This window comes from Chaetodon trifascialis, chromosome 9, assembly GCF_039877785.1.
Source record: "Chaetodon trifascialis isolate fChaTrf1 chromosome 9, fChaTrf1.hap1, whole genome shotgun sequence".
Taxonomy (NCBI): domain Eukaryota; kingdom Metazoa; phylum Chordata; class Actinopteri; order Chaetodontiformes; family Chaetodontidae; genus Chaetodon; species Chaetodon trifascialis.
Window position 1 is genome coordinate 24,722,597 of NC_092064.1, and position 25,061 is coordinate 24,747,657.

Sequence of the window (25,061 nt, forward strand, 5' to 3'; positions counted from 1 at the left end):
AAATATTTAGATGTCTGGACAACTAAGTTTAGATTCCCAATAGGGGGATCCCTCAGTTTAAAACAACACCCCCCCCCCCCCCCCCCCCCCCCCCCAAAAAAAAAACCATTATTGGTAGAAGTAAAACTGAAAGAAAGTAATGAAGAAAAAAAAACTCTTTGTTGTGACTCATTCAGTGTCTAGTATGTATGCATACTAAAGGGGTGCGTTGCTCGGACTGTGTCATACAAACCACCTGGCTGAAAGAGTTGCTCCAAGGCAATGTGTGTTTGATAAGATCCAACCATGCCTGTAAGATCAGAGTGACTGTGAATTTTGTGTGACTGAGAAGCCCATTGAAAGTCTAAAGCACACCTGTTCCAGTAGTGAATCAGTTAGAATTATGGGGAACAAAACGGGGAAATTAAAACCATTACCTGACCCTATTACAGGCCCTGCTAAATTAATGGCAGAAAAATGGGGAAAAAATGTGGTTGAGGATGTTCCACTTTGGCAGCATGTCACTGAGGGGGTGTTTCCATTGATAGGCACATTGAGCACTGATTGTTTAAGAAGGTGTAGAGTACTGGTAGAAGAAAACATGCAGGGAAAGAAAGTAGGGAAGAAAAAGATGAACTGGCAAGCTTATCAGAAGTGGAAAAGAGAAGCCTTTGATGCCTGTGATGGTGTTTCCCATCCCCCAGCCACGACCAACAGGTGATGAGGTACATGCACATTGGGATCCAGAGGTGCTTGTGTACAGGCCATGGTATCCAGATGACTGAAGGAGATTGCTGAGGAGCTATCTGATCCGCAAAAGACTATGGGGGCCCACAACATCTTGGGCAAAGAAAATGATCTCACCAGAAAGGCAGAGGGAAAAGATGCCAGCAGGTCCAAGATGTGACGGCTACGGGCACATTTCACAGAATTGTGCAACCCCTGAGACTTTCCAACAGACCAGCTCCTGCCACATTCACCACCTAAAGGACTATGTTCATTCTCCAGGACTCCCAGTGACACAGCCATAGGAGACAGCGGAGGCAGGTCAGAGCATTGAGCAGCATACAAACACATTCACACACACCGCGACACTCATGACAACATTGATGAACTAGTTGTCACATACCACCAATGTGTACAATTAATATTAGAAGACACAACTTAAATTGATTCTGTTAATGTGACGGACATTACTCCTGTCATTCATAAATGAAAGTGCCATTGTGGAAAGCCGTAATTCACCATGTAACACCTCCATGTCGCCTGTAAAGAAACCAAATGGGGGTTGGAGACCAGTCCAACACCTCAGGGTAGTAAATGAAGCTGTTCAACATCCAGCCCCAATTGTACCTAATGTTGCAACACTAATGTCACAGGTTCTGGCAAACTCCTGTTGACTTACAGTTATTGATTTAGCAAATGCATATTTCAGCATTCCTGGTCACCCTGACTCACAATTCTGGTTTGCTTTCATTTTCAATGGTAAACGTTACACTTACACTGCCAGCCCCACTTTGTTTACGGCGGCTGTAGCTGAAAACCTGTCGCATTGGCAGCCAGTGTGTGGCAGTGCACTTATTCAGTATGTTGATGATCTTCTAGTGTGTTCTTCTACAATTGTTCTTCTAAAATTGTCAAGCTGACACAGTGGCATTGCTTTGTTTTCTGGCAGAAAACGGTCACAAAGTTTCAAAAGACAAGGTGCAGCTTGTTGCACAATCAGTGTGTTATCTTGGCCATATTATCACTCCGGAGGGTCGCAAATTAGGTCCGGACCGCATCCAGGCCATCTTGGATATGTTCCAAAACCACAAACAAAGAAGCAGATGATGTCTTTTTTGGGTTTAGCAGGCTATTGCCATCCATGGATTTGTGATTTTGCGGAGATCTCCCAACCCCTGTATGATATCACACATGGGGGAAAACATTTGACCATGATTGACTTTTTGACCATGACTGATTTGTTGACTTGGACTCCTGAGGCAGAGACAGCTTTCACCGAGTTAAGGCAAGCCTTATCTAGTTCACCTTGTTTAGGACTCCCAAGTCCTACCATTCCTTACAATCTCTTTGTGTCTGAACGTGATGGTTTTATGTCAGCAGTCCTGACAGTCCCATGGTGACAAACAGCGTCTGATAGGTTATTATTCAAAACGACTTTCCACAACAGAAAGGGCTATGATAGCATGCCTAAGGGCTGTAGCAGCCGCTACTGAAGCAGTTATGGCCACAGCTGACATTGTTGCTATGTGTCCTCTTGTTGTGCATGTTCTGTTCACCTAACACCAGCAAGACTACTGCACTGGCAAAATGTTCTACTAACAATGTCGCATGTGATTTTAAAACGCTGTAATGTCCTTAACCCATCAACTCTGCTTCCTACAACTGAAGATGGAGAACCTCATTCTTGCTCAGAGGTGGTTGACATTGTGTCAAAACCATGTGATGCACTGTTTGGCACACCCTTGTCTAACCCTGACTGTGTTTTCTTGGTAGACGGTTCTGCCATGAGGGACCCCTCTAATGGTTCCCCTTGTGTTTCTTATGCTGTATGTACAAACCATAATGTGATTGAAACTGCCAGATTACCTAATAACCTATCTGCTCAGGCAGCCGAATTGTTTGCACTAACCCGTGCTTTCATTCTAGGAAAAGGACAAACCATCAGTCTACACAGATTCTCAATTTGCATTTAATGTCTGCCACAACTTCCATGCTTTGTGGAAAAACCGTGGTTTCTTTACTTCTACAGGCAAACCAGTTGCCCATGGAAGTCTCATTATTAACCTTTTGTCTGCATTACTTCCTGGTTAACAGTGGTCCACAGGATGTGATAAGTATCATCACATCTACCAATAACAAACACTTGAATATTATAAATACTGCAACTGCTTAGACATTTCTAACATCGTAAGTTTGTCATAAGTTTCAATGAGCCTTGCTACAGTAACCTGAACTAGACCTTCAAGTAATGAAAGTGATGATTTGATGAAATAAAAGATAAAGTCATGGAAGGCGTGTTGGAGGTAAATCAGACTGTATTATCATGTACATACTGGTGCCATACATGTTACATATATTGTGAGTTTTCTGTACATAATCTGTGAGAGCGTCCTCTATCAAACTGACAGATCTGTGTTGACTGCACAGTGAAACAGAACATCCAGCAGATTTTATTGGAAATGCAGAACAAGACAATCAGCTGACTAGAACTCAAAGAAATGTATATAACATACAATGTTGTGTACAAACAGATTGGTCAATAAATAACACAACAAAAGAAAAATGTACTCATACATTCTGTCGCTGAAGAGAAACTGAGACTTGTAACCTGTAATAAACGTGGTATCACATGTATCCAGTTTTCCCATTTCCGGATTGTGTTTAACGTTTAGTTGCACACTGGCGCCTCCTATTGAAAAAAAGTCAATCAACCAAGGGATGCATTGTATTTTCTTTATGATTGTTGAGATGTTTCTATTCATCACTGAAGCATCCAGTATATGGATTGATGCTGAGTTCAGGCTTATTTCCATGTGTAAACTCTGGAGTAAACAAGACTGATTCTTGTAACTGTGCTGGATTCATAGGGACACATCTGAAGGTATCCACAATTTCGGAGCTCAAACTAATTGCAATTATATATTAGGATGAAGAAAATCACTATATTCACACTCTCTCTCTCTCTCTCTCTCTCTCTCTCTCTCTCTCTCCCTTCTATGCATGTAAACTGACCATTCAAGTCGGTATTCCACAAAGTGATATTAGAAATATAGTGGGATAACTTTGAAAATGATGCTATATCCTGATGTCTTTGATTTAAATCTGTTTAACAAAATTTGAAAAATATGGTTCAATCATGCAAACTCAAGAAAAATAAATACAATTTCAGAGAATATTTCATAACATTTTCGACATTATCCCACTAACTGGCCAATCTTACTTGTGGAATTCCTCCCATGTGATATACTCTGAAATACTGAAGATCACACCTAAGACAACATTAAAAACAACAAAATAATGCATGTGCAAAACTGCCAAGGGGTATCTCCACAACAGAAGACTATACTGTACATAAATAAGAAGTGATATCCATGTAAATGATTGTGCTACCTAAAGCATAAGAAAGTAAGAAAAGGTCATTTCGTGACTAAAATTCTAAATACAACGGAAAATGTTGTTCCATCTATGTAATAAGTGATACTGAAAACATTACAAAAGAGATATCTCATGTTTTTCTTCATCACTGGCAGCTACAGCTCCTACAATATACTCCTCTATGCATTTAATTTTTGTCCATCTAACCACAATGTCAAGTTCTCCACTGACGGGCGCGTCACTGCACATCTCAAACAGCTGAACCTGAGCGCTCTTTACTGCTCCTCCAGCCAGGATGGCTTGTCTGATCCTGGGGGCTTTAGCTTAACATTGAACTGTATTAGAGTTTGTTCCAACTGCTGCTGGTTGCCAGCAAAGTAAGCAGAGATGGCATTATGGAAGAGAAGCAGCTGCTTGTGCATCACCTTCACCTAGAGGAAAAGAAGAGGGAAATTGTGCCATTACGAACAGTTTCAGCTGTTTCCAGGAGAGCACAGCACATGTACATCTATGAGCTGCTCCGATTATTTTCTGGGGACTCAACCTAAAAGCAGCTTACATCCCTCTCAGCTCTATTCCCACGAGTCAAGCAGGCTTTTTAAGATATTTCAGACATGAAAAGTCAGATGAAAAGACAAAGGCTTATTTTTATCCTTCTCATTTTTCATTAATTTGGCAAAAACTCCTAATATAAAAAAATATGTGTTTTAACAGTGAGGATCACAGATATGCATTTAACAGGCAAAAATGAGGCATTCTCTCTCTTTACTGAGCCTGTGCATGAAGAAGCCTGCCTGCTCAGTGCATAAAGTACGTAATAGCTGAAATATTTAACACTGGACAGATCGAAAGCTTCACAACATGCTCTATCTATCTGTCTCTATCTGTAGGTATGTTGTTTTTTCCACATTCAAAAACATGTCCCAAAAACAAAGCTGTACACCTGGCTGAAAAGCAGTGTTTTTCTGCCCTTGCTGGTTGACAGTTTCGAGCTTGTTTCACCCAACAGTGATGTCACAGGGTCCTGGAGTACACCTATACATCACTGCAGCAAGGTGAGGTGTTAAACTGCTGGAGGTCAGCAAAAGCAAAAGCATTTCAAATGAAAAAGAAAACTGCCAACCTTGTTTTCCTCCAGGAATTTGAGCTTGATGGTGACGTCACTACGCAGCCTTTCATATTTGTCTCTGTGGATCTGGTAGTCATGCTGAGCCATCTCAATGCGGACCATGGTAGCTGCATCCCTAGGGCCCAAACTCAGCTCCTCCAGATCAGAACGATAGGCATCAAACTCAAGTCTGTGCACAAGAACAGTTAAAGCCGTCACACATGATTACCCGACAGGACTTCAGCTTCTGTTTCTCAGTGGGATGTCAGAGTTTGTTACCTTGCATTTTCATACAGCTTAATGGTCATCAGAGTATCCTCCATTGTTTTGTTGACCAGGGTGTTGACACTGGACACAAAGAAGTTGATGGCACCGAGCAGAGCCTCGCCGTTCTTACACAGCAGCTTTTGTGTTTCTGCATTATACCCAAACTCGTCCTGCAGGGAAACACTGAAATTTTACCTGCCAATGTTATTTTCATGTCACACAGGAAGCTTTGCCAAAACTGTACCTGCAGCTCTGGAGACTTCTGGCTGAGGTCGGTGAAGCTGTCTCCTAGAGCCTGTTGTGTCTGCACCATGCTTTGAAAATGACAGGTGAGCGCAGTGGCCAGTCTTAAGATGTTTTCATACTTGTTCTTGGTGTCTCTTAGCACGTCAATCTGAGCCTCCAGTTCCAGGTCTACTGTTCGTGAACCTCGTCCAAACCTCTCTGAGAACATCTGCTTTGTACACTGCAGAGTGGATATGAACACAGGTTATATTAAACACAGAGTAAAATATATTCTGATGCAGTTAAGATTGTATTAACTGAAAAACCTATGAAGACTACAGGGATTACAGTTGACATTTTGACAGAAAAACAACAAAAGAGCACCATTTCAGTGAAGTAAATTACACTATGTACATACGATGCACAGTTTTATGGGTGAATTGCAAAGAGGGACACACTGGACCAACATATCCATTGCATCAGCTTTTGCAAACTGAATACAAAGTAGCTATGCATAATGACACAATACCTTGTATGTGTTTATGCCCCATTTCTTTACACTGTCCAATTTCTCCACCGCCACGCCACGGGAAACTTCTTCAGTTGAATTACCAGCGTTATGGTTCGACGAGCCTAACAGAGGAAAAACAACAACAATGTACACTCAAATGAATGCTATCCAATCAAAGTTCTCAAAGTTTACACGGCAGAGGTTCACTGAAATTGCACGGGTCATGACAATGAGTGAGGACAGCGTGGACAAGGTGATGAGCCTGGCAATACCTGCATGCTGCTCTGTGTGCTGGGCAAGTCGACCGGCTGCAGATTGGCTGTGAGGCAAGCTAACACCCCTGGATTTCATGCGAATGTCTGAAATGAGTATGGTAGCGATAAAGAGTGAGGATGAGGAGAAGGCATGGAGTGAAATCTGTGTCAAGAAAGCTTGGCAGTGATATGTGCGTAGACTGAAAAAAAATGTTAGGCTCTGTGATGGAGGATGCATACGTAATAAGTTGGAGTTAAAAAGGATTTGACATAATCCACCATGCAGGGTTCTCATGCAGAATAAAAGGATTTACAAACAAGATGAAAATGGACTTCATGGGATGAAAGGTAATTACCAAGCAATGACACAACAGTCATCCAAAGTGCATTTTACCAAAGAGGACATTCTTATCAGACATTTGAAGTGACAGCCCTGTAATATCATGTTAGTGTATCGCTAACTTTGACAGCTGCAAAAACATTTCCTGCTGCTGAAGCTGTGAGTTAAAGAAGTACAAGCAAGGTTGCAAACAACTCCCTCAGTCAAGCAACACCAAAACCTCTTACAAGGGGCCAAAACAGACCAACATATAAAGGTTAACTTAGAAAACAAAAAAGGGTCGTTGGAATGCACTGCCACCTGGTCCTGGTGCAGGGGCTCGTCTTCTGTCCAGATACTCTGGGTTGAAGCGAACTGCAGGCCCTATGGGATATGGATGTTTGCAATATGAACCAGGAGCCTAAAGATGAGCATCTGTCTAGTGACACATCAGAACAGACGGAGGAAAAACCCTCGCTTTGGTTTCGTAAAGAGGCATTAAGTATCGACTTCTTTCAGTGACTTGCAGTGTTGACAGATCTCTGGCACAGAGCATGGCAGGCTGTATCAGAAATAGACAGCATGTCTGTGAGCGTGTGTGTGTGTGTGTAAGCTGCGTGACAACCCTATTAAATGTAGAGTTATTAGCATAATTTTAAGATATGGACAGCTACTGTTACTTAATTCACCTTGCAAGTCATGATATCTTTGCAGCACAAACTGTGTGAATCAACAAAGCAAAAGCTGTGAAGGATGGGGTTCGGGTTTTCTGGCAGTACCTTTGATGGTGCTGGTAGGAATGATGCCCCCGGCAGGTCCTCCGTAACCTCCTGAGACAATGCTGGTTTCATTCAGGTTGGGTCCAGACACCATCACCTGCTGCAAATCCTGATGGATTTACAACAAAATACTGGTAAGAAATACAGTTAAGAGGCCAGGAAATGTACAGCTCATGGGCAGGACAGTGCAAATTAAAAAAAAACTGAGCACCATAACATTTTTACATTAGCAATTTAAAAGTATCTCCAAAACTGTTATTATTATTGTTATTGTCGTTATTGTGATAGACAGGTGTACAGTTTGCTATACTGTATAGAAGGCATGCAATGTGTTGTCAACCTGCACACACCGAGACCACACCAAGAAGTTACTTAAGTGCTTTTCTTATTCAGTAATGGTGGCCCTAAGTATGACTTTCCTCACACACACACACACACACACATAATGATGCACTACAGTTTTAATGACTGCTTGTCATGCAGAAGCTGATACCAAAGCCTGTCAGAATGACTCCCTGTCCATGCTCCTAACACATCACTCCCTGTTGCAGGTATTGGTGGTGATAGTAGTTTACAGCTACAGTGCACACTAGCTGCAGGCCTGTGCATGGTTAGGTAACAGCTGGCCTACCAAGCCTTAGTCCTGGACTGTGCTGTCATGTTAAAAAGGACAGAGAACCACAAACTGAGCACAAAATTGCACTTCAGATTTAAAAAGACAGTGTCAGTGAGACAATATGACGAGCTGACCTGCTCCAGGCTGTCATCCTCTGGCAGAGTCCCTGTGTCTCCATTGCTGTTAATGGGTATCTCCATGGTAGCAGCCTTACTCATGATACTGTCTGCCATCATGAAATCTCTGCAAGACAGCACCAAACACTGACACATAAAGACGGGATCATGCCTGTATCTTGACAAAACGACAATCATAAAGCGATCTAACCCACATCAGCACAAAATAACAGATTGCTTGCACTGATGCTAACGTGGCTGGCTAATATCAGCGGTGCTGATGTGGCTGGCTAGAGGGCTACTACCTGGCAGCTGAGTTAGCTTCCTTCACCACTGAGGCAACCTGATATTGGAGGCAAGTCCAGACGTCCGAAGGAGCAACAAACTGTGGTTTGCTCAGACCTTAAGTGCACCGTTGTCTTTAATTATCACTCAATGCTACATCCATGATTATTTTTCCTGCACCGCTCTGCCTGCTCCCATGAACCTCAGCCAGAAAATCCCTGCATCCAGCAAGCTAGCAGCTTTAGTAGTATAACTTCGAAATAAAAGTTTGTGACATTTTTATTCTATTGTAAGTCAAGTGGCCGGGCATTAAAAGCAAAACAATTCGAATAAAATACATTGTATATGTTGTTTACTGTGTTTTATTTGACAAATGAGTAGTTGGAAGCGTCCACGGTAGCGATATGCTCTTATTTTGAAGCATAATACCTTTAACGTAACATCATCGTCAGCCACCTCCCCCGCTCCATCTTCCACGTCGTGCTGTGCTGACGTAGCTTTTATTCCTAAACTGCACTACCATCAAGCCCCCGAAGATGTCACTAACAGCTTACTGCTGAGCAAAAACAAACTGGCATGTCTCACACTGTAACTTCATCAGGAACTCCATGAGGGCGCCCCTCACATGTTATGAGTATTAATCATTAGGAGCAAGGTTGTTGCGTCCTGCCTGTTACATTGATTGCGATATCTCTTGAAATCAAACTGTATAAATATAGTCGTTTGTTTTGAGACGTGAAAGGCCTTGAGATAGGCCTCACCCTCGTAAACTGACCACGCTTGCAATTATTTGCCTCATTTGTTTCAATCAGGGATGCGAGGGAAGTGCACATGGTCTCCAAATGTAGAAGTTTTTTGGTAATTACTCCAGCTCTGAGCAGAGAACCAGCCTCTCACACTCACCCACAGTGTAGGCCTTTCAGCTAAATGGTACATTTTCCATTGAAGTACTGATATCCTGCAAGTGGCACATTTTACAAACACCTAAAATCCCATGTTGAGAAAACCTTTTCATTGAATTCTTCATCGTCACCATCCTCCTCCCTCTTTCAAGCCTCTGCACAGACTGAATTTGACTATTGCATCACCAACATCAAAGACCACAAAATGCCAAATGATGAAGCTAGGTTATTCATGTTTTCCCCTTAATCAACATATCAACATGTCAAAGGCAATTTCACTGGCATGATATGTATTCTGCTTTTGATCCTCCTGCCAAAATCCATTGAGTTTTGAACACTGGACAACTTAAGTATATGTTCACTTGTCTGTAAACAGTCACTCAGTCTCAGCCACCTAATTCATCAGACAGTTTTTGGATTGTTGAACGTGGTATGATACCCCCCTCCCCCCACATCCCCAAACATGACAGAGTGAATACTCTTTGGACGAAAGTGTGATGTGACCAGACCTTTAATCTTAGCAGCTTGTTCTTACACTTATGTCACATTTAAGTTGTTGAGGTCAAAATTTACATGCCTGACCTGTTAATATGTCCATTTGTCTGCATCATTTGTGTGTACATTCTTTGTATATTGTTTATTTTAGATTTCTGAACCACTTAACTCTATGTTCAGGCTTTTTTTTTTGTCTTTCCGTCCTCATTGAGCTCTATGTCCTCTTTTCTTATGCAAGCACATTGAGTGCCATGTTTAAACCTGAGTCAAATTCATTTTGCGCACACATACTTGGCCAATAAAGCCAATTCTGATTCTGTTTTTGATCAGTTTTTTAGTACAAAACAGTAAATGTAAAAATACCTATTATCTCTACCCTTACTATGACAAGTATGTCTTTATACATTTTGTTGGGACATCATGTGATAAAGGTGAAAGGTGATAAAAAAAAAACAGCCTTTCACTTACAGAGCAAGGAAACACAGACGCACACAATATAGAAGTATGTTTTTGGTCATAGCACATACAAATCTTATCAATCAATGATTATGACCTATTAATGCATTTTATAGGTGCAGGGACTGAGGTCACAGAAATGTAAAGGTAATGAGGCCACTGCTGTTACCATCATCTCAAAGCCAAATATGTCAGTGGCTGGTCAGCTGCTTTAGTTCCAGTTTGGTGAGTCAATAATTGAAAGGGTATGTTTTGACTTACCATTTTCAAGAGAGTGACTGACTCAACATCCTTTAGCTCCGGTACCTTTGACCTTCACATTATTCACGGGCCACAGACAGACTGTTGTTGCTGAGGTTTGAATTTTAAAACCAGTTGTTTTGTTTTTGGAGTGGAGGTAAAGGAAATTATGTGCAGCAGTGAGTTAGTAGCATTGTGCAAGACTGCAAAGCACAATTAGGTGCTTAAAGCTTATTAAAGCAGAGTTTAATTACAAATTCTCCCATGGTAATGTGATAAACATCACAGAAGTAGCTTCAGAACAGTCAACAGTTTTATGCTTTAACAATGTCAGTGGTACAGGGTTTATACCAGTTGTCAAGCTCTCACCCTTGGATAGAAATTTTAAGACACCAAACTCTCACACAGAAGAATGTAAATGTAGTGCCGCCTGTAAATTTAGAACAAGACCAAATTAAATTTTAAAGGTCTCAGGCAGGGTCTCCTCTGAGAGTGCACTGAATGTCACAATGCCAGCATATGCATGTGAGGGGAGCGTGAGACCTAAACCACAGTGCACCCCTCCCCCTGTCATTTTAGAGAATAGTTCATCTCGTTTTAAATGATCATTAAGCACGCTTCCAGATGTTGGGAGGGAAATTCATCCTCACACAGTCCCTGTGCTCGGCAGCAGCAAACAAGAACACTGGAGTGAGACAGAAGAATCCAGATAAACATGGCAAAGCAGTGCTGCCAATATCCTTACTCCATGGGAAATACAAACAGCACTCAATTTCTACATTAGAGTGCATATGGAAGTCATTTTTACAGTGTCTTTAATGTGCCATTTCAAACAGTCTGTCAACCTTTTCCCTACTTGGTGGTTCAATCAATGCTGTCTCAGAGAAGCAGCAATTCATCATCATAATGGACCCTTGGATGCTGTGATGTCAGTTGTAGAACGTCTGAAATGACAACACACAATCAAGAACAAAACATCATTTTATGCTTTCCCTTTACTAAGTATTGCTTTAAGAGCAATTATAAATTTATGCTGTGAAAGGGTTTAGATTAAAGAAAAAGTAGAGATATGGGTCTGTGTGAAACGATGCATGGTTTAAAGGGGTAAATTAAGTTTCTAATGGTGAGAAACATTCTTCTGATTGACAGATGTGTTTTCAAATGAATTTCTGCTGACATAAAGACTCTTTGTTTCATGTTTTCCCTCTGCTCTCTTCTTCATTTCGAAGGCTTTCATTTAAGAGTAAACACAGAGCTGTCAAGAGTATTTCTATTATTCAAATGAACTCCCAAACAACAGTGGAAAGTAATATCTTAACACATGAAAAGACAGCAACAAACTTCAGTGTGTTATTTAGAAGTGTGATTTATATAGCATTTTAAGTTGTTTTTATTTTCAAGGCAGATCTTTCAGATTACTGCCGTGGCAGTGAGCTCAGTGACCTTGGATATATGGCGTGAGAGCAATGGCCCTCAGAAAATACAGGCTTTGCTATTGCTCTGATGTTTCCAATTAAATTCACCTGCATAATCAGAGGGACGACCAGTCAGAGGCCGCAAATAAACTGAGGGGGCAATTTAAGCATCGTAAATCCCACAAGGGCTTGTTGGCATTTTCACTGAAGTGTTAAAGCAGTTGTTAATTTTGTTTTCATGAACGCTACCTTTGGTTGGCACACAGAGGCTGCGGTCAGGATATGCACGAAAGGCCAGTTGTTTAGTTTCTTTATACTGTTTACTTTCTCTGTCATGCAATTTTCTGTTTCGCAGGTCTCCAATTTTGTAATCTCATTCATTTCAGTTTCCGGCATTTTCTCAAACCATGAATTAGGACTGAAGAGATTTGAACTCCATGTTAAATATAACTAGAAATAGTAGTATGATATAAATGTAACTCACTCACAGCAACTTTTTAAAGAAACTGTTATAATGACAGTACAAGTTTTTCTTGAAACCAAACTACGTGAATCAAACTTTGATTTTGAGCCATGAAGCACCTCTTGACAACATACAGTGAATGCGATCAATTATGTCTTTATTGAAAATGCAAATGGACCATGAATACAGAACAATGTCCATAATTAATGCCACCTTTCATGAGAAAGGTTTTCCCAATTCATTCCTCTTTAAAACAATTGTCTGTGCTGATTTCCTGAGACATACCACACATTTGAAAATTAAATAATAGCTGATGACCCAGAAGACTTGAAGTTTTCCAGATTCCTCCTGTTAAGATTTATGCAGGCTATGACACATGGTGTGCTCCTGTTATCATGCAGCTTCTCCTATTGTGGATTGTGGTGATTGCTGAGAGAAACTTGATGGCAATACAAAATCTGTACAAAGCAGGGTGACTTGTGAACCTACAGTCATATTTTATCGACTAAAAGGTAGTTAGGAGAACCTTTTGTTTTGACAGATTTTATTACCATCATTTGAATATGGTGTTTCTTGGAAAGTACTAGAATATCTGAAACCTTGATTACTACTTTACCATTATAAGCAAAACCATAAAACATCAGAAATTCACCATTGGAGCATCCCAACAACGTCTTTTCTGCATTCACCTGTATCCAGTTCAGGGTTCCAGTGGTAGCAATATCAATGAAGCAGCCAACAACATATGTCCTATTCTCCACGAAATTCCTCTTTTGCCTCCTGGGGGATCCAAAAGTCCTCCTATATCAGCTGGAAGACATATTCTCTCCAACATTTCCAAGACCTAGAAAATGCTGGAGAGAATGCGCCTCCTCAGACAACTGGAAAGGCAAGAGGAGGTATATAATGTGGAAAAGGCAATAAGTAATAGGAAGATATAATGATAGCAGACACAGAGTTCAAAAGTAGGTTTGTAATAAGTCCAATTCAGAAATAATGAAGTCAATGCTGCAATTCCAAAGAGTCCCAAAAAGTGCAAAAAAAAAAAAAAAAAAAAAAAAATTCAATCGCTGTTCTTCACATCATACCACTGGGTGGCAGAGGGTCAGTGGACGGGGCAGCTTGGAGGGTGTGTATGTGTATGGGGGGTTGTGCAAAAGGCATTTTGGTGGGATGGGGGCAGGGCAAACCCCTTCATCCTGCTGCGCCCTCATGCTCATGAGAACATCATAAAAGCACAATGTGAAGAACTGGCCAACTGTAGAAGATCACTCCAAACAAATAGCAGGCAGCATACCACCAGAGTAATCAGAGCAAGGATTTCATTTATTTAATAGAACAAAAAAGCAAAGAGAGCTTGTCAAACAGGAAAGGCTGAGCTATGCTATCGGACTATCGCCTCGAAGTACAAACAGAGTGGGACAGCCTTGTTCATTAGTATGCTGCATTCAGTAGACACCTCTGCAAAACAATACATAGAAAATGTTTGACATAACATCAGATCTGTTACTTCTTCACATTCTGTTATCAGTGTTTTTATTTTTTTGAACATTTAAATGCATCATCTGCAAACAGAGAAATACCACTCTCATGACATCAATTTGCATTAGTAATTTGCCTTATTAATTCAATTCAATTTTCAATTCAATTTTATTTGTATAGCGCCAAATCACAACAGAAGTTGTCTCAGGACACTTTCCATATAGAGCTGGTACAGACCAAGCTCTTTTATCTACAAAGAAACCAACAATTCCCCCATGAGCAAGCACTTGGCGACAGTGGCGAGGAAAAACTTCCTTTTAACAGGCAGAAACCTCGAGCAGAACCAGACTCTGGGTGGGCGGCCATCTGCCTCGACCGGTTGGGTGAGAGAGGAAGAGCAAGAGAGAGAGAGTGAGACAGACAGACAGACAGACAGACAGACAGACAGACAGACAGACAGACAGACAGACAGACAGACAGACAGACAGACAGACAGACAGACAGACAGACAGACAGAAAGAAAAGCAGTCAGAGAGAGAGAGAGAGAGACAGAGACAGAGAGACAGACATGCAGTCACAGTAACAGTGACAGTGGATGTAATAACAGCAGTAGCAGTTGCAGTGGATGTCAGGCAGGGCCAAGGCAGGAGACGCAGCTGAAATCCACAATCCAGATTCAGCCACTGTCCATGGGAACCTGCAAGACGACAAAGCACAGAGACTCCGGGGAAGGAGCTAAGTTAGTAAGACGATTACTTCATGTTAGTGTTGATATCTTGTCCATGAATATATTACAAGCAGAGAAGTGGACGCAGACCACCCAAAGCTTCATGCTCATGTTGAGTGAGCTCGTAAAAAAGCTCAGAGAACCACCACAGGCCTGATTCTAAATGTACAGGAACCAAATAGGCCGTATACTCCTGGATGTTCTTCTCACAAGATACTTTGGGAAACTTGGTTGCAAGCTTTTTCCAAATTCACAAAACACATGTAGAGAGGATTAGACTCTCAGGATGCCACAGTTAGGTGAGAGAGTAAAAGGTACACCATTCTGGAACCAAGAAGGAATCCAAATTGGTCTTTTGAATAGGTTTGACAATTGGCTGGAGTCTCACTTCCAGCACCTTGGCAGAGGTGTTCCAAGGAAGGTGTGACTCCTGGTAAAAGCTTAATCACATCCACCTAACGGTTTTTATTTAAAGTAAGGTCACTGCCACCAAGGTTTGTTAATTCAAGTGTACTATTTCAAAAAGAGAGATTTACAACATCTAATATCCAGAGCATTCAGCATTTCAGGTTGGCTCTCGTTTACCAGCAAAGGGCTTTTTAACTACATCAGGGACATCTGTTTAGGATATGTGTTCAGACCCTCCTGCATCTTCCTGCGCTGCCTGCTGAGCAGAGAGCATGCCTGTTGCATGTGACTACAGGATAAGAATAAGCTTGCTATCTTCTCAGCTGAAAGAAAATCAACAAATCTACTTAATGTGAATTTTTAATTGCTTTTAAACCACCGTTGTTGTTGTTGTTGGCGTTGCACAGTGCTATGAGAAAGTTTAATGCTAGGAGAGCCTTGGTAGCCAGATGGTTGCAGCAAACGCAGCATGGCCGCACAGTCACAACTGTCGTACCTGTCCGCCTCTTCAAGTTTTATATGTTAAATTCAGTTGAAGACTAAGGTAAAGTATGCCTAATGTATGGTTGTCTGACTGATTGCCATACTCATATTATACACTTTTACATACTAATGTTAAACAAAGCCATCAAGTTTTATTGCATTTATTCTGAAAGGTTTTACAGGATGTATCACACAAAGAAGCACAAGTTGTAAAAGTAGTCGTGCACAGGAGTACATCTGAACTCTGTTTTTCTTTCTTTTCTTAATCACATGGGGGGATGGGTCCTCTGGCATATAGTAAGTAGAACAGCACCTGTAGGCATCTTGCCCTCTAAATCACAACAACAGGCGAGATGTGATAAAGCAGATGTGGAGCCGAGTGACATCTGTTGATTAAGACCTGTGTTCACCCTCTGTTGCCATTAGCTCTGACCTCTGAGTCCCTCCAACCTGGTACCCTTTCCAAAGCCCTAAACACCAAATACTAACTCTGTCACTCATTAAGGTAAAAGCTGCTTCACAGATGTGCCTGTGGTGGTTAATGTCTCAACTACAGAGCCTATCTGCACTGCACAAAGTTAAACTCCAACTTTTGCCAGGCTTCTACACTTTTTATGAGGTACAGTCCATCCTGACTGGTGTCTTGCAGTGTTCAAAGTGATATGTAAATCTGTTTGAAATTAGGAATCTGAAGCCTGATACCTTCAGAAAGGACCTACTGCAGAGGAGAAATTTTTAAATAAATCAGATATTTTAGACTTTTTTTTTCTTCTGCCTTCCAACACCATTCTGTAATCTAAATCATTTTTCTGTGGTGGCTGTGGCACAACAGGTCACCCATTAATCAAAAGATCCCAGATACCAAACTGCTCCTGCAGAGAGAGAGCAGCACATTGAATGGCAGCTCTGCCAACACTGGTGTGGGTGGAGAGGCATTGTGCTCATGTGCTGCTGTCATGACATAAAAATGCGGATGTACGTAGTTAGCCTGTTAAAAACTCAGTCAGAAAGCACACTGTCATGTTGTCTTTTCTTGTGGTGTCCTTGAGTGACACACCATTCAGTAGTATATCCAAATTTCGGTAAATGTTTTTTTCCAAACAGCTGTTTAACATGACTGACAACATGATTTGGACAACTGTGGTCGGTGTAAACAGAAAATGTCTCTAGCGTGTGTTTTGATGCTCTTTGGAGGCATTAGCTGCTGTGTAGTTTATTTACTTATTTATTTTGTGGTTTATGTGAGTTATTCTGTTTCAATTAAAAGTTTCCAACAACGCACTGTCTAAAAGATATTGGTAACTCCTTGGAAATGGTCAAAACCCTGGTAAGGAAGAATTGTGCCCATTAAGTTTTTTTTTTTTTTCAGGGGCTTTAAGGGAAGAATCATGATTCACCTCCTGCTCTGTGAATACTAAAGGATACTCTTTGAAGTTTTAAGCCAGACTTGCAAATCAGAGCACCACTTTCTCATCAGCACAATCTAAGAGAGGGCCACTGAGGCCCTTAACAACTTCAGGAAGTTCAACTTTAACTCTGCAAATACCAAATCCCTGATCAGACCCCTTCACATGCACCTAGATTGATTTACCTTTTCACATTATGCTGTTTTTCAGTCTGGGACTTCTTTCAAGGCAACAGGGGTCATGCACAGGTTCTAAATAAACCCAGTTGGACAGAAATTGCTGTATTTCAACACCTTGTTTGAGAGTCAAATCCAAAAATTTTTAAGTTGTTTGATGGAGTTTCATTACAATCATAATGAAATGTCAGAACTACTTCTGCAGTAGCTATTTGACACATTTCAAATCTTAGTAAATCTGTTGCAATGGCTTTCTGTTTGAACATAGTCAACTTGATCATGAATAGTATCAGGGGTAGAAAAGGATAGCGTGTCCTACAGTAAGTGTTAATAGGATGGTGGTATTCCTGCAGCCACTGGACTCTTCTGCCAACTGTGTCACAATCTGCCTCTTTGTCCTTCCCTCCAACCACATTCCCACTTCTTCAAACCTGTTCATTGCCACTTTCTACCTGTCCACCAAATGCCCTGACTTGTTCTCCTGTCTCGCTCCCAGGTCCAGCCACTCCCTCATGCCCAGCAGTCACGTGATCTTCCCCACCCACTCTCTCACCTGTTTTCACTTTCGCTCCGCTGCAGTATTTACTGTAACTGCCTCATTCCCACTCATTCCCTACCAGATCATTAAAATCACCTGTGTGTGTCTTTCCAGCCTCAGTTGCCTGCATTATGTTATCTGAAATCTATTACCTGAAACTTGCTACCTGCCTGTTTTTTAAATCTCGCCTCATCATTTTTGGGGTTTTGGATTTTCTGCCTGCCCTTGTGGAATTGATTGTTTTGGGCTGCTTTCCCAATTTTCCCCTGCCTGCTTCTTGGTCCTGTAAGCCTTGAACCTTATATTTGTAAAAAACATAAATAAATTAAATAAATAAATCATCGATCTGCACCACTCTGCTTCCATTTGGGCCCATTCTCTGTTGTCTCATTTGTACCAGCTGTAACTCTTTTAACCTACAGGATCATGACCAGTTTGTCCACTATTCCCATCACCCCCTCCACCAACAGCCTGCGCAGTAATTAGCAACTCAGCTGAGGTCTTGCATGTAGATATATTTTCAAGGCTGCCATCATAAAATGTTTACTCCTGTTTTATATTTAATAAACACAACATTACATTATTTATAATTTTCTTATATTATTTTTTCCTACATATGCCTTTGATCTGTATCTTGCGGCATATGGTTCCTGGATGGAACAGTACTGATACATTGGACTCCTTTGTTGTCTTGCCAAATAGACATCATGATAATCAAACCTGATTCAACCTCAAATATGTAGGCAGCAACCATCCCACATCTACTGTGCAACATGAAATCCTGCAAAGTCACCTGTAAAACTGAGGTTGGTTGGTTGTTTGATTAAGTATCGTAAGGGTGAGAAATGTGTCGTGACGGGATTAATGACTAACTAATTAGTAACTAATAATTATATTAGACTAACTAATAATTATATTCAGCTTGGGTTAATCTTAGGGTTAGGGTTGAGGGTTGGTTGTGCAGTTGGTGCCATTGGTCATGGCTAGTTTTGTTCATGACAAAAGTTCTATTAGCACTGGTCTGTATCAGACAGAGAAATGTTTTAAAAGATTACCCAATCTTTTAAAACGGTTGCTACACAGCTGAAGGCTGCATGTTTCCTATTGTTGCTTGTGTAGATGAAAATGCACAGGTGCCAATTTCACAAGCCTTTTCATGTTCATTTTCTCAATGCTAGTTTTGAACTTCCAGTAATCATGTTGTTGAGAGTTGAGCATTTGCATTGCATTGCTGTGAGCCTCTGCAACACACAGTTACCTGTAGCTCATTTCTTTATGTAGGCTGACGGTTAAGTTTAAATGTATCATCTCAGAAGTGATACGATGGTGTCCTACAGTTGAGACTGTTTCCCTCAAAGGGGATAGTTGCGCCGAGCCATGCCTTGAAGCCTTATTATTTTTTTCATTACAATGTCATGGTGTGACGGTAGAAAATTTGGCCCACTTTGCTCACCTTGATCACCTGTGGGGGGTTGTACTCTTGAAGAATGCAGGGCAATGCACAGCTTCCCCTTGCTGTCAAACTGTAGTGGAAATGTGTGTCATCACGGCTTGGCTTGGCACATTGAATTTTTAGGCAACATTTCTATTTCTTGAGACTAGGCCTAATAAAGTGTTATCATAATTGCCTTGCAACATTGCTATAGCCAACATTTTCCAATAAGAGGGTTAGCGGTGCATTTCTTGTATCTCCATAACTTGAATTTTACTTAACAAGTAACCAAAGGCAAGCAGAAGTGATTTAGTGTGTCGCTCTAAGGACACCATGACAGCAAAGTCTCTTAGTAATGAATGTTCATTAGCTGTTAAAGAGATTGATGCTGTGAGTTTTAATGACACCAGCCACCGTAGCACACCAGCATAGACGCACAAATGAAAATGTCTTACATTATCCATATGCATGTGTGAGATTAAACTTCAGTCCTCATGTGGGTTATTTTTCTGGTAACACTAAAGTCTATTTTTATGTAGGGGACTCAAAGGACCTAGCAGGCAATTTTTGAGGATATCAATGACATTCTTGTCTGAATTTAAAGTTTCAAACTTAATAGTTTCCTATGAGCAGTAAAAAGTTTTGCAATTATGAGCCATAACTTTTATGAGATGCTGAGTGTGTAACTCCAAGATCCAAGCGAACGCTGTGTAGCGAACAGCTTATGCTGATGAGAGAAAATCTCTGTAACATCAACATTTTTGAAGTGAATTGCAGTGTAAAACACATAATCGTCCACACGCTGTAGACACTATCTATTTAGATGTGGAATCAAAGTGAAAGCAGATGGGACTGTAGGCTAAAATACTTTCCACTTGAAGTAGACCGCTCTTGTTCAGAGCCCTCTCAGTAGCTGGGTTTGTTCCAGACGCCCGGCTGGAGAAGTACAGTTCAAACTATTTGGCTTCCACCGCTCTCACCACACTGTTGTTGGGCAGAGCATTGATTTACGACATACGTCCTCCTAGTGGACTGGACAAACCCAGGGCAGGGATGAAGAATGGCACCTAAGAATCCAGACACAACAGTCTATTTTTGTGGGTATTGAAGTATTTTTGCCATGTTGTACAAGTATACAGCTGCTACAAGGAAAAGAAAAACCCCTACCAAGAAGGACATAATGGACAGGAGAGTTAAGGGTATAAGCTGAAACAAATTACATGTCCCGTGGTGAATGATGTTATGGTATATGTAAAATTTCAAATAAATTACTATTTAAGATTTAAAACATGTTTAGCTTTTGTTTACCATGGTTAAGGCTCTGCATGCCCACCCAGGTGTTTTCACTTATTCCGCCTAATTGGAGCTCTGTGCAGTTTGAAGAGGGGCAGAGCTGCGTTGAATTACATAACTTTTAAAACATACAAGTTTTACTTCTTCACCAAACTTAAAAACAAGTTTGCTGCAAAACCAACAGGAGAGCAAGGGAGATGTCAGTCATGCACAGTCTGTACACACAGACATTCACACATATACATAGACATGAAATGAGGTCTAATGAGCCAAAATGAGCCAAAAAATCTGCAGGGAAATTAGATTAAGAACCAGTACCATGTTCATACTACAGCTGTTTCAGCTCTGTCTCTTCTTCCTCAACATTTATCCACATCAATAGACACACACTCACATTTGTTGTAATTTAAATTGGACTCTTTTCAACTGACTTGTAATATCAAAGCATTAGGTCATGTTTATCAGTGTTTCTCCACAAAATCCACAACACTCAAGCATAGCATACCTTGACCTCGTTCAGCAAGTCAACAAGCCGCTCACAGACAAATGGAGTGCACAGAGCATGTGGTGCGTGATTGTATAATGGAAACTGGAGAGGTTCTTTCACGCCTGTCTGTGACACTCACATGTAAACAGCTATCAAAAAAAGATCGTGACCCAACCACAAAGTGAGTGTGCAGAGGGAAGAGCAGTCTATGTTGGGTAAGATGAGACTAAAATTGTTTATAGCAGAAAATAAAAGATAATTTAGACATAGAAGGCCTTAAAATGCTTTCAGATGTTTTTTGGTGACTTTGAGCTTTTTGCTAACTTTAACTTCTGTCAGATTATCATGTCAACACACTTAATGTAAATCATTATACAATATTATTTTTCTATTTATGTTGTGCACCATATACAGTATCTGTACCCAATCGTTTGCTTTCACTGTCTAATTTCTATTGTTTAAATGATGTTTCATTATTCAGCTTACTTACTTTATAAGGCTTGTGGCTTCCAAAGCCTTTTGTGAGACCACTGACAAATAACCAACAGCATGGTGGTCATAAAAACTTTCCATGTTGCCATATGGTGACAAAACTAACACAGTCTTTTCCACAACAGTTTCCATTTAAAACATTATGAAAGACACATCCTCATTTTCCAGTGTACTAAGCAATTCACCAGGCAGCCATATTGCCTTTCATTTTGTACAGAAAGCACAAGCGTCTGAATCTGAAGGAATCTGAAAGGCTATTCAGAACTGCCTACTACATGCAACAAACATACGAGCAAACAAACAAAATCATAGTGAATACACGATGAAACTGTTAAATCGATTTATTTTGCAGTATTCTAGGTCAACATTGACCAGTTTCTGGTTTTGGAAAGCAGATGTAAACAATAATACGGTTAATTGCAAACAATGCAATGTAGCATCTTCTTATGCTCTAAAAAAAAGAGGAAACGCGAGTCTGATCTTGTCCTCCTGGTATTTAAGGTTATGCTTAGTTACTTGCTTCAATCAAACTGGGTGACTTTTCATAAAACATGTTGATTGATGGTATTTTTGTTTATTTATGCCCATGCTGGTTTAGTCATACTGTGAACCTCTGCCCCTGCAATAGCTGCCTAATTCCAGAAAAATCGTAACTTAATGACAGAACAACAGTGGTATAAAAGTGAAAAGTATCTTCCATTTATAGTCCTCTCTTTCCTCAGCCATTGCTGCTGAAATTTGTTGTTTTGGCAGCAGAATCTTGTCTGAAGCCGCTCTGGAAACCTTTTTCACAGCAGGTGTTTTGAGTTGTCATGTCAGGCACATCACAGGTGAAACTCATTTTGTGAATGACAGCTCAGTTCCATTAAGTTTCCCAGTAAGCCATATCAGTGAGCCAGCATGCACAACACCAGGCTCCTGGAAGTTGCTCACCTCAATTAAATGCAGTTACTTTTAGCTTCATCAGTTACACCTCAGCTTTTCCTGCATGCCAAAATGTCTGCTGTGAAAAGGTCAAATGATGGTTAACCTTACCATTCCAGTAGAAATGAGCTTAAAACACCTATCCAAGATATACACAAAATAAATTGATAGCTTTTCTTGAACCATTGGGTGTACATGAATGGCTTTGGTCTCCTTTGAAGGGTAAAACTCTTGAACTTTTATCCCCAGCAGTCAGAATCATTGTCAATGCTACTGACATTGAGTAATAGAAATTTGAACACACTGAAATAGAAGGGTTTTTTTCTGCAAACAGACGCCTGCAAATGACTATATCTGGGACTTATTAGCTGGAAAGCACAATAGGACTACAGTATAAAGACGTGCCCTATTCCAAGTTCAATAGAAACTAATAACAATACGATAGAAACTGAATGATTTCATGTTTTCTCGAATGGTCAACATAATATCTATATTTATATGAATTATTATTTTTTTGATTATTCTGAGACTTCCCCAGTTTTATAATCATCTGTTTCTTTGTTGTTGGCTCGGATTGTATCTGCTGTTGTAATTGTATCTGAAAAATGGTTTACATCAATCAAATGGCAGGAATCTTGGCTTTCCAACAATGTAAGGCATGAGTAAACTTAAATGTGGCAGTTGTGTACGTGGACAGGTTGAGTATGTAACACCAAGCCCCCAAAATGGGAGGTTTTAAGAAATAACCAATAAGACAAAAGTGAGTCCTCAGAGGAGGTTTAAAAGAGGACACCGAGTTTTGACTTTGAGCAAAAGCCTGGACACAATTAGCAACAAGTCAAGATTTTGGAGCCATTAGTTGGGCCCTGTCAGAGGATCTCAAGCAGCAATCAGGCTCGTATGGATTTCAGCAGTAGTAGTGGTAGTCAGCAGATCATGGATACAGGCAGGGGAGCTGCTCAAGGGTAGGGAGCTCACAGGGCTGTGGTTTTCAGTGCTGGTCCTCAGGGTCTTGAGTTCTGAATGTTTTGTTTAACGAAAGGTTGTTAATTGCAGTTACTCACATTCACGAATCTTAGAGGGAAAACCAACAAAGCTCTTGTTTCCCAGGAGGTTAAGAACCCAGTGTGAAAGCAATGTGTCTGTTTCTCAAGCTGAGAAAGGTTCCAGGAGTTATTGTGCAGTTTTATGAGAAAGTTTAAATGTGGAAAGTTAAATGGATTTTTTTTTTTCAGCTGAAATATTTGAGCAGCATTTGGTGTCGACTGAATAAAAATGATAATGACAAGAAGGGAAATCTAAGAGCTTTAGCTGAGGAAGGCAGACTAATCACCAGCTCTGCAACTGTGCACCTTTGTACTAACGTGCCCATTCAATGTTAGCAAACTCACCACTCTTCATTGGGCTGTGAGGATAGTGATCCTCAAAAAAAAAAAAAAACACTTGGCAGCTAAGCACTGCCATATGTTCTCAATTCATCGAGTGCACCATAATAAATCCTCAAAGCGGTACAGAGTGTGTGTATTTGATATAAACATCATCGGGGATCATCATAAATTATTGTTGTCCCTTTGACTGCAACTTTATTATTGTACCCCACCTTTTCCCACAGCCAAGTATCATATGTAAATGAGAGAAAGTGTGCAGTGACTGATGAGGTTAAGCATGTCAGTCCACTGTTCAGACCTCAAGGCTGGCAGCTATGGTCATGTCTGGTGGGACCATGCTGGAATCCCTCCGGCTCAAAGAAAACAAAAACACAGCCGCGCTTTAGTGTGCCTCATGCCATCGACACAGAGCAGAAACACAATTATTAAAAGCCAGGCCCTGAAAGCCAATGGGTCTAAACAAAGCTCCAGAAATCTGTTTATCAGTCTGCTTGTCGGGTTTAAATCCAAATTGCCTGGGAGTCCCTTTCAGGTCTTAGTGTATTTTGATGTCAGGAGGTTAATTAGCACCAGGGGTTGTTAATCAGGTGGTTGAGTGGAAAATGTTCAGCCTTAAATTATTGTGTTTGCCAGCGGACTCAGGGATGTGAGCTTTTTAAATGAACTTATAGTTACCCAGCCTATTGTCTGGCGCCAGCCCATTTGCTGTAAATCTGTTTTTATTGTCTGTATTTCCCAGCCTGTTAGAGGGCCATCAGTCACAAATGCATGAATCTGTCAACAAAAAAGGTCCATCATTTATCATCATTTATTAAGCTGTGAATGCGCAACACCACTGATTATAACCCTGAGTGATTTTCAGGATTGTGGAAAGTCAGCACTGGTTTGTGAAATAGCAGTCAGAGCTGCCATCGTCAATTTTTTGATGTTTACAGCAAATCTGAACATGATACGATTCTGACAAAGCCTTTTGTTAAGTGAATGATGCAAATTTTAGTTTAAAGTGTTTCCATATTTGGTACCCTAAACTGATAAATAGCTTATAGCCACATGGCCTGGATAGTGATGGGATTTATCATTACTAAACTTGCTTGCATGATTCCTAAGATCTCAGCAGACATTTCTTTTTTGTTGTCAGTTCTGCGTAAAGCTGAATGCAAAAGGTATTGGCGCAGTGATTCTAATATTTTCCAAAGTGAAACATGTTCAGTTTAATATATGATAGTTTAAGAAGAAGAGAGATGGAAATGACTCACGCCTTCTTCAGTCTTCTTACTTATGCCTGTCAGAGCAT

At 40.7% G+C, this 25,061-nt stretch overlaps 1 protein-coding gene across 3 annotated transcripts; it reads right to left on the minus strand.

Moving 5' to 3' along the window:
• Positions 1-3,132: 3,132 nt before the first annotated feature.
• On the minus strand, positions 3,133-8,811 carry LOC139336723 (arfaptin-2-like). Of its 3 annotated transcripts, XM_070970919.1 has the most exons (10): positions 8,581-8,811; positions 8,294-8,402; positions 7,544-7,652; positions 7,086-7,148; positions 6,464-6,550; positions 6,210-6,313; positions 5,700-5,921; positions 5,468-5,625; positions 5,204-5,378; positions 3,133-4,511 (listed from the first exon to the last, which is right to left on the minus strand). In XM_070970919.1, the coding sequence occupies exons 2-10, from the start codon at positions 8,393-8,395 to the stop codon at positions 4,356-4,358; spliced, it is 1,176 nt and encodes a 391-aa protein (XP_070827020.1). In that variant the 5' UTR covers positions 8,396-8,402; positions 8,581-8,811; the 3' UTR covers positions 3,133-4,355. The 3 variants fall into 3 exon arrangements, with proteins under 3 accessions (XP_070827020.1, XP_070827018.1, XP_070827019.1); XM_070970917.1 differs by lacking the exon at positions 7,086-7,148; XM_070970918.1 differs by lacking the exons at positions 6,464-6,550; positions 7,086-7,148.
• Positions 8,812-25,061: the final 16,250 nt, after the last annotated feature.